General features: G+C 55.6%; 2 protein-coding genes across 4 annotated transcripts; one reads left to right on the forward strand and one right to left on the reverse strand.

The window, feature by feature from the left end:
- Positions 1-19: 19 nt before the first annotated feature.
- Positions 20-6,149, forward strand: GNB3 (G protein subunit beta 3). 2 transcript variants are annotated; one of them, XM_032390881.1, is made up of 10 exons: positions 20-382; positions 628-714; positions 1,004-1,042; positions 2,282-2,388; positions 2,469-2,532; positions 2,650-2,812; positions 2,903-2,969; positions 3,063-3,264; positions 4,325-4,541; positions 5,391-6,149. In XM_032390881.1, exons 2-10 carry the CDS (start codon positions 658-660, stop codon positions 5,495-5,497), a joined length of 1,023 nt encoding a protein of 340 aa, XP_032246772.1. In that variant the 5' UTR covers positions 20-382; positions 628-657; the 3' UTR covers positions 5,498-6,149. The 2 variants fall into 2 exon arrangements, with proteins under 2 accessions (XP_032246772.1, XP_032246771.1); XM_032390880.1 differs by having other exon boundaries at positions 628-1,042.
- Positions 6,150-7,184: 1,035 nt separating this feature from the next.
- CDCA3 (cell division cycle associated 3) lies at positions 7,185-9,301 on the reverse strand. Of its 2 annotated transcripts, none has more exons than XM_032390884.1 (6): positions 9,223-9,301; positions 8,834-9,009; positions 8,450-8,579; positions 7,877-8,170; positions 7,649-7,752; positions 7,185-7,520 (listed from the first exon to the last, which is right to left on the reverse strand). In XM_032390884.1, exons 2-6 carry the CDS (start codon positions 8,951-8,953, stop codon positions 7,362-7,364), a joined length of 807 nt encoding a protein of 268 aa, XP_032246775.1. In that variant the 5' UTR covers positions 8,954-9,009; positions 9,223-9,301; the 3' UTR covers positions 7,185-7,361. The 2 variants fall into 2 exon arrangements, with proteins under 2 accessions (XP_032246775.1, XP_032246774.1); XM_032390883.1 differs by having other exon boundaries at positions 7,185-7,559.
- Positions 9,302-9,412: the final 111 nt, after the last annotated feature.

Here is a 9,412-nt window from a genome sequence, read left to right on the forward strand (position 1 = left end):
ACCCCTCCTCCCCCCGGGGCTTGTGGGGGGCTGCTCCTCTCTATAGCCCCAAACTCTTGCTCCCACCTAAGCCCCCACCCACCCCCCGCCCCGGGCTGGGCCCAGGCTGTCTGGAAGCCACACACCTCCCTTCCTGCCCTCTCCCGCTCCCCGCCTCGGCCCCCGCTGTTGCCAGCTGATTTCATTTGCCTGATGTTGTCGTCGTTGGCCCTACCTTCCCTGTCAGTGCCCCCCCCAACCCCCCCGGAGCTGGGGCCAGGCCAGGCCAGCTCCTCTGGCAGCAGAGCCGGGGCAGGTGACGGGCTGGCGTCGCAGCTGAGGGAGTGAAGAGGCGCCTGGGCACCGGAGCTGGAAACCCAGGAGAGGTCCAGTCAGAGTCCAAGTAAGAGGGAGCTGGCGGGGCTCTGCTGCCCGGGGCCGGGGCTGCAGGGAGGGCTCGGACAGGGCCGGGCTTGGTGCACAGGACTCTGTACGTGGAGGGGCTCGTGGGGAGCTGGTGCGGGCCCCCTCCCCCAGGCATCTCTCTACTTCTTATAGTGGGCTGCAGGCCTGGAGTCTGGTGCGGGTGTGAGGGACAGGAACATGGCCTGGTGGGGACCCCCTACACCTACCCCATGTTCCTGACAGGAGCCGGAACTACCCCTCAACCTGTCAGCCATGGGGGAGATGGAGCAGCTGCGTCAGGAAGCAGAGCAGCTCAAGAAGCAGATTGCAGTAACCCCACAACTCTCCCACTGGGGGACCCCAGAAAACATGGAACCCAGGACACGAGGGAGTGTGGACCAGGGTGGTGGGTGGGGGCAGGAAGGAGGCCAGCTTTGCTCTTGAGTGAAACCTTAGAGACCCCTGACCTGGAAGGGACCAGAGACTTCCTGAACTTGGATCTCATATTTGAGGTGCCCCCCAAACCCTAGAGCCCCAAGCCCACCTACCTCAGAGGCCCATGCACCCACCACCCCCACCTTGCCCTTATGCCCCCCTGATGACTGCTTTCCCCCCCCAGGATGCCCGGAAAGCCTGTGCCGACATTACTCTGGCAGAGGTGAGACCTCCTGTCCCCGCCGAGGCAGGGCTGGAGGGGAGTGGAGGGGAGTGGAGGGGAGGGGAGCTCCCCGACCAGCAAGAGCCTGGCGCCTGAGCTTTAGTACAGCATGTCCTTGGAATGAGGAACGGCATTAATTAATTCATTCAACAAACATTTAGTGAGATCTGCTGTGGGCCAGGCACCTTATTGGAAGCTAAGGATGCAGATGCTGTCTCAGTCCTCAACCATAAAGTGAGAATGGTTATACCCCCTCACGGTGTGGCGAGGATGAAGAGGGACGGCACTTTGTAAATCATAAAGCCCTTATAGAGCAGTTTCTAGTTTTCTAATAGTGTATGTCATCAATTCTAAAGTCACATCTTTTCACATTTTGACATATCTGAGATCAAGATGCAGCCCAAAATAGACGATGCCTTACAATTATAATTGGCAGCATTTTTTTTTCTTTCTCAGTGATACTTAAAAGCATGGTGCTTCATAGAGTTGGTGTCATCTTATGTTGGATTAAATACGTTAATAGTTAGAGTGAACATTGAACACTTGCCGTGAGCCCAACACTGGGCTAAGCTGCTTCAATATATAATTTCATTTAATTTTCACAACAACCCCAGAAGTTGATGCTATAAACCTCGTTTTACAGATGAGCAAACAGGCTCAGAGAGGGTAAGCAACTTGCCCAGGACAACAAAGCAAGTAAATGACAAGTCAAGGCCATTGACTTGAGCCCCAGCCAAAATCGAGAGGCTGGATGGAGTGTAAGGGACATAGGACCGCAAATTTCAGGAGGTGCAGTTCAGGGTCACGGGGCTGCCAGGGGTAGCCAGTGGAAGAGACAGACGTGCGGCAGTGTCGTGGGGGGCCGGGCTTCTAGTGGCTCAGGACAGCGGATGTGCCCCTCTCTTCCCAAGTCCGTGTTCAGTAACTTCACACTGGCAGCTTGAAATTGGTCAAGGTGGGAGTATTTCCACGATGGACATCACTCTCCCGCCCCCACCTCCTCCACTAGCCCGCGCTGGAGAGATGCTTGTTCAACACTTGGCAACGTGCCACTGGCCATGCCCGGTCTCTCCCACCTCAGTTTAAGCCGCCGCAGGGCAGGGCCTTATTTCTCTAAGGCTGGGGGCCTGACCCCAGAGCCTGGCACAGAACAGAAACTGGTCCGGATCGGTGGCTGTGATGCTGACATCTAGGCATGTACCCTACTCACCCTGATTTCTAGTGCCCCCTTTTCTGCAGCTGGTGTCGGGCCTCGAGGTCGTGGGAAGAGTCCAGATGCGGACGCGGCGGACGTTAAGGGGACACCTGGCCAAGATCTATGCCATGCACTGGGCCACCGACTCCAAGTGAGGCTTGAGGGGCACCCAGGGGTGGGGGGACAGGCAGGAAGGAGAGGCTTGGGTGACGTGGGGTGCCCTCTCCCCAGGCTGCTGGTAAGTGCCTCGCAAGACGGGAAGCTGATCGTGTGGGACACCTATACCACCAATAAGGTAGCTGTCTCCCCAGCCCTCCATCACCCTGTGATTCCTTGGGGGCTTTGTGCCTCCCCTCCTCTGCCCTCCCCACCTGGGAGCTCAGCTCAGGTCCTGCCTCCCACCCTCCTGCAGGTGCACGCCATCCCGCTGCGCTCCTCCTGGGTCATGACCTGTGCCTATGCCCCATCAGGGAACTTTGTGGCATGTGGGGGGCTGGACAATATGTGCTCCATCTACAGCCTCAAGTCCCGTGAGGGCAATGTCAAGGTCAGCCGGGAGCTCTCTGCTCACACAGGTGAGTGAGAGACCCTCTCTTCCCGTCCCTGTTGTGAGAGGCCCAGGGATGTGGCCCTGCAGCCCGGCCGCTGTCCTCACCCACCCCCAGGTTATCTCTCCTGCTGCCGCTTCCTGGATGACAACAACATCGTGACCAGCTCCGGGGACACCACTTGGTGAGGACTGAACCCTGTGGGTGCCGGGGCTTGGGGCGTGGCTCTGTCCTGGGCTTTCCGTGACAGGGTGACAGCCCCCCCTCCTCCCGGCAGCGCTCTGTGGGATATCGAGACTGGGCAGCAGAAGACTGTGTTTGTGGGGCACACGGGGGACTGCATGAGTCTGGCTGTCTCTCCTGACTTCAAACTCTTCATTTCGGGCGCCTGTGACGCCAGCGCCAAGCTCTGGGACGTGCGGGAGGGAACCTGTCGGCAGACTTTCACTGGCCACGAGTCGGACATCAACGCTATCTGCGTGAGCCCCCCTCTGCGCCCCAACTCCCGGGACCTCCTCACCAGCCCCCCCACATCCTTCATCCCTTCCCCAGCTCCCTCACCCCCTCTTTGTAACTTTCCTGGTTGGAATGATTTCACCTTACAGAAAGGTTGCGAGAGTAACCCAATCAGCTTCCACCTACCCTTCGCCCATATTCACTGCTGACGTTTTTACCACGTTTGCTTTAGCATTCTCTCTGTAGATGGAGGGAGGGACGGATGGAAAGACAGACACATACACCTAGATGTGCACATAGATATGTTTTATTACCTTTTCTTTTCCTCTTTGGAGAGTAAGTTGCAGATATCATGCCTCTTTACCCCTTAAATACTTCAGTGCGTATTTCTTAAAAACAAGGCCATTCTCTAACGTAGTCACAGTATAATTCTTAAAATCAGATTGAACAATGACACAATATAGTCTATAGCCTATACTCGCATTTCACCAATTATCTCACGAATGTCCCTAATAGCCGTGTTTTTTTCTGTCTAGGAACATGCATCACATTTCCTTGCCGTATCTTTTCAGTTTCCTTTAAACTGGAACCTTTTTTCTACCTTTCTTTGTCTTTCGGGGCCTTGACATCTTTGAAGAGTGCCACTCAATTTTCTTTAGGCTTTCCGTCCCTTTGAGTTTATCTGACATTTCCTTGTGATGAGATTCAGGTCACGCATTTGCACTTGGCCCTGCACGTCCACACCCTGATCCAGCCCTGAGCCCGGAGTCGGGGACAGCCTCCGCCCTTCTAGCCATGTGACCCTGGGCAAGCCGCCCGCCCTCCCTCAGCCTCGCAGCGTGCAAATAATGCCTGCCTGCTTGCGCGGTGGCGAGGGGCCGAGCGATGGGTGTCGGGTGGCCAACTGGCATGCAGCTGGCTGGGATAAATGTCAGAAATGAAGAGTGCTGCGGAAGGGCCGGGCAGAGAGCCTGAGGGAAAGCGCTTGCGCTGGAGCCACCAGGGCGGGAGCCAGGGAGAGGGCGGGAGAGGTAGCGGGCGCCCGGGGCTGAGTCCTGACCCCCTTGCCACCTGTACCCTCAGTTCTTCCCCAACGGAGAGGCCATCTGCACAGGCTCGGACGACGCCTCCTGCCGCCTGTTTGACCTGCGGGCAGACCAGGAGCTGACTGCCTACTCCCACGAGAGCATCATCTGTGGTATCACATCCGTGGCCTTCTCCCTCAGCGGCCGTCTGCTCTTTGCAGGCTACGACGACTTCAATTGCAACATCTGGGACTCCATGAAGTGCGAGCGTGTGGGTAAGGGCTGGCCAGCAACCACCCCCCCCCCCCCCCCACCACCTCGGCTGGAAGGACCTTCCTACTAGCTCCCCTTTTTGGGACCCTCTTTCCTAATTGCTGGATGACTCTGAGCTCTGCCCCTAGAATCCAGTCCCCCTTGGTTCCCAACCTAGACCATCATCTCTAGTGGCCCTTCTCCACCGCCCAATGCTCTAGCTGCTTCCTGCCAAAGGAGCTCCTGTGTCACCCGAGATCTGGGGATGTCCAGTCTCTTCTGGATTTCCAGGGCCTCTGAAGTGTCAGGGGCATCCACTGGAGGAAAGGGCAATCTCAGGGAACTGTAATAAGCAGAATCAAGGAGATCTAGCGTGACCCCCAACCTTGGGACTTAAGTAGGACCACCCTGGTCTGAAGCTGAATCAGATAGTGTGGCTTCTCTTGGGAGAGGCCAGGTGCTGAATGAAAATAACACTGGCCAGAGAGTCAGGATCCAAATCTGAATTCTGTTGCTTAGGATCTGAGGGCCCTTGGGCAAGTCACTTCTCTTGGGGCCTCAGTCTCTTCATTTGGAGACTCAGGAATGAGACTAAAGAGCAACCTCCCCATTTTCTAGTGCCCATCAAGGTGCTCCTTGCTTTTTTCATAGCACACCGACACTGCCGACCTTTCCTGTCCCTCCCGGCCCCCCACCCCGCCCTCCACAGAGATTGGCCTCAAGAGAAACCCTGCCCCTTAGGGTAATCCTCTTTGAGTCCCTACCAGAGGCTGAGTCCATGGCCAGTCTAACCTAGGATTCCTGCAGACGCACATGTGCTCTCTGCCAAAGCAGCACAGGCAAACAGGCTGACTCCTCTCTCTCTTCCTCAGGCATCCTTTCTGGCCATGACAACAGGGTCAGCTGCCTGGGGGTCACAGCTGATGGGATGGCTGTGGCCACTGGCTCCTGGGACAGCTTCCTCAAAGTCTGGAACTAAGGAGGCTGGAGGAGGGGAGGTAAAAGGCCATGAAGACACTCAGTTGCCCCCTCCCCTGCCCAATTTTCTTTTAAGATTTCTTTTAATGTTTTTTTCTTCTACACCCCAGCTGCCACTCCCACCCAGCTTTGTCCTTTGAGGGCAGCAGGGAAAACGGGGGTATGCCTATGGGAGGCAGCATCAGGGACACAGGGGCAAAGAACTGCCCCATCTCCTCCCATGGCCTCCCCTCTCCATGGTCCTGCAGCTTCTCCCTCACTGGGCAAGGACAACTGACCTCTCCCCTAGCCCTTGGCAGGCCTAGCAGGCTTCCAGTCTGAGGCCCCAGGCCCTGGAATTCCTCCCCCAGAGCCACTACCTTTGTCCAGACCTGGGTGGCAGAGGGTGCTCCATCCTGTGACTATGGCTCTGGCACCACTAGGATCCTGGCCCCTTCATGATTTCTCCCCTTTCTACCTTCTTTATTTCCCTCCTAAAGGACCTGCAATAAAGTGTAGTGCCCCGGTATGTCTGTGATGTTTGGCTTCTGCCCCACTTCTATTCCAAAAAGACAAAGGCCCAACTTAAGTAATAAGGTACTACAGGTGCAGTGATAAAGGCTGGGTACCAAACAGCTTGGGGGCAGAAAGTAGGGTGGAGATGAAAGCCTAGGCCTCATGGAGAAGGCCTGAGACAGATCAGAAGATATTCACCAGGTGGCCAGCAGGGCATACGCCCCATCTGCGTATGTATGCGTATGTATAGGAAGGTTATGTTGAGAAAGAATCAGATTACAGAAGACCTTGAATACCAGCGGAGACTTTATCCTAAGGGCAATGGGGAACCACTGAAGAGTTCTGAGCGGCGGAGTCACATGGTCAGTTGTGCTTCTCAGAAAGGTCACCCCAGCGGCGGGTGTAGGTTGATGAAATGGTGGGAAGGGAGACTGGAAGGAAACAAGGCAGGAGGGAGATGGCAAGAAATCAAGAGCGGGAGGGACGCCTGGGTGGCTCAGTTGGTTAAGCGACTGCCTTCGGCTTGGGTCATGATCCCAGGGTCCTGGGATCGAGTCCCGCACTGGGCTCCTTGCTCAGCGGGGAGCCTGCTTCTCTCTCTGCCTGCCGCTCCCCCTGCTTGTGCGCTCACTCACTCTCTCTGACAAATAAATAAATAAAATCTTAAAAAAAAAAAAAATCAAGAGCGGTAGGACAGGGGGCCAAGGAAAGGGATGGGGAAGAGATGAAAGATATAGAATCACCAGAATTTAGTGCTAGGGTATGGGATATTAAAAGGGAGGCATTCAAGATAATGGCCAAAGTTCAGGTTTGGATAACAGGGGGTATAATCAGGGATAGAGAATATGGGATGAGGAATAGCTCTGGGGGAAAGAGCAGAAATTCAACTTTAGATAAACTGACTCTGTAGTGCCTACAGGGCAGCTGGATAAAGGTCAGGGCTAGTTGGAGGGACCTGGAAGTTACCAGAATATAAGTGAATGATAGCTAAAGCCCTAGAAGTGAACACCTAGGGGGAGCAAGAGAAGGCCAAGGACAGACCTCTGGGGAACCCCAGGATTTAAGGGAAGCATGTGAAAGAGGCTTGGAGGACAGGGAACCCAAGTTCCTCAGGCTGCTTTTCTACATACAGAAGCCCACTGCAAGGTTTAGGTAGAACACTTGAAAACATCATTTAAAACCACGTTCTTTAATATACAAGAAACACAGGAGACACAAAGAGAGCCCAAGAAAGCGCTCAGTCCCCGAGCTGGGAGTTTCGGGGGGCGTTGAAGACAACAAGCCTTTCCAGTCTCCCAGGGAAAGACGGGGTTGAGGGGACGCAACATCACTAGGCCCCGGCTGAAGCCAGTGCTGGGGCCATACTCGGCCTAGTTCTCCACCAAGTTTGGAAAGTGCTGATTTTCCTTGTCCTGATCCTGGCCCTGCTCCCACACTCGGCCTCCAGTTTTCAGAAGTCGTCCAGTTCCCAGAACGGCCCCTTCCTTTAGCTCCCTAGCATTGTCACTCAGGGGAGAAGGCCGCTTACCCTGCCAAAAGCAGTGTGTGAGTTGGAGCAGGGAGGGACGCTGTTCAAGAGAGCGAAGATTGGGTAAAAAGGCTTCCCACCCTCTACCCTGGATTTCTTAGTAACGGTTTTCACCCTCTCTCCCTTTACCTGTCGTGGTGTCAGAGTTCCGGGGGAGTTGTCATCCTGTAGGATTGTGAGGGGAGATCTCCCTAGTACCTTGCCATTTGCTTTCCGTCTATTGTGCTTAGAACCTAGGGTGGGTAAGGAGATAAAGCCAAAAGCCAAAATTAGGGGCTTACAGTTTATTCCTCCTACACTCATCCGTGGACATTATCCCGATTTCTCTTCCCTCTACCTTGCCCTTAGATTCTGTACCTGAAGATCGGGGAGTCTCAGGGTCTCTCAAGGGCTTGTCCGAGCCCTGGCTGGCCATGGGGGTTTCTGAGGGTTGTCCTGCTTCCTCCTTGGAGAACACCTGCTTGGAGGGGAGCTCAGTCTGGCTCCAGGGTGGCATCTGGTCCTCAAGGGAAAACTGGGTGCCCAGAGGCAAGTCCAATTCAGAAGATGAAGTTGCCTCTAAGGGCAGAACAGGCTCTGGGGGCAGATTCGATTTGGGGGCTTCGGTCTCAAATACTTCACTCAGCTGTTTCACCAGTGGGCTTGGGGGTTCTAGAGGGGAGAAGTCAAGTGAGATAGTGACCCAATGATACAAACCATTCAGCAAGGAGGAAAAGATACAGGAACTTTAGGATTCATGCCCTGGTGGGTGAGGGATTGGGAAGAGAGAAATCAAGGTGAGAGGAGAAATGTTGAGAGAAGAGTGAGATTGGTTCAAAGCAAGAGGATGGAGGCTCCTTTAAGAAGGAGCTCTCAGAAGATGGCTTCATTGGCCTAACCCACGGACGCTAGGTGACAGCCTTACCAAAATTCCCTGGGCCCACCATTTACCTCCGCTGCTGGTCTTCATAGGTGTCCGTGCAATGCCAAGGGTAGGAGAGCGGGGATCTGAGTCTTGGGCCTGACTGGGACCCTCCAGCGGCTCCCCTGCTGGTAGGTTTGGCTGTGGAGAGCTCTCCACCTGGTAGAACCAAAGGCTACAACAAGTCTGGACCCAGACTCTTTCTTCCGTCCCAGGTCTCTAGCCCCAGGTGGATATTCCAGGCAGGCACTGCCAGCGCCCCTCAGGCATTCCGCCTACCCCATCCGGATTAAGAAAGTGGAAAACAAGGCCTCAAATAGAAAGAGGAGGAGGGCGTGAGGGCTTTCTCAGAATCAGGTTAGGCAGAAGCCCAAGAATTCCGACTCCGCCTCCCCCACCCCGGCCCGGAGTACCTGGATGGGAGTGCGCAGGATGCCGGCACTAGGTGAACGGGGGTCCGCCACTCGGGCCAGAAGCTTGTTGTGCGGCGGAGGCCGCGCCGGAGTGACTGGGAAGCTCTTGGCTGAGCCCATCTCAACCAGGAAGAATAAGGTGGGGCAGGGCCCGGCCAGGGGCGAGGAGGGGACGCCTGTGAGAAATGACTCAGGTCTCAGCCATTGCCGCGACCACGTCTGACCTCTGACTGCAGACCACCCGATCTTCCCGGTTCCCAGTCGAGGAGCCGTCCGGCCGCTGGGCCAGAGGCCTCTGTGGAGATAATGACTGGTGCAGCTGACAGGCCGGCTCGTTCCGGGCCCGCTGGTCCCTCTAACTTACTCACTAATTAATTCAAATCACTTACCAGGCCCCGATTCCTCTCTTGGGTGCACAGCAGCTCGAGCCTCAACTCCCGACGCCGAGTTTCAAACCTCCCGCCACGCCCCCTGCTTTGACTCTATTGGTGGAGCCGACGCAGGCTCCTATAGGCCTCCTTGTGAGACCCGCCTCCAGTGCAGGAAGCCATTGGGCTGGGACGACGTCTATCATGAGGA

Source organism: Phoca vitulina, unplaced genomic scaffold, assembly GCF_004348235.1.
Source record: "Phoca vitulina isolate PV1807 unplaced genomic scaffold, GSC_HSeal_1.0 scaffold59, whole genome shotgun sequence".
NCBI lineage: Eukaryota > Metazoa > Chordata > Mammalia > Carnivora > Phocidae > Phoca > Phoca vitulina.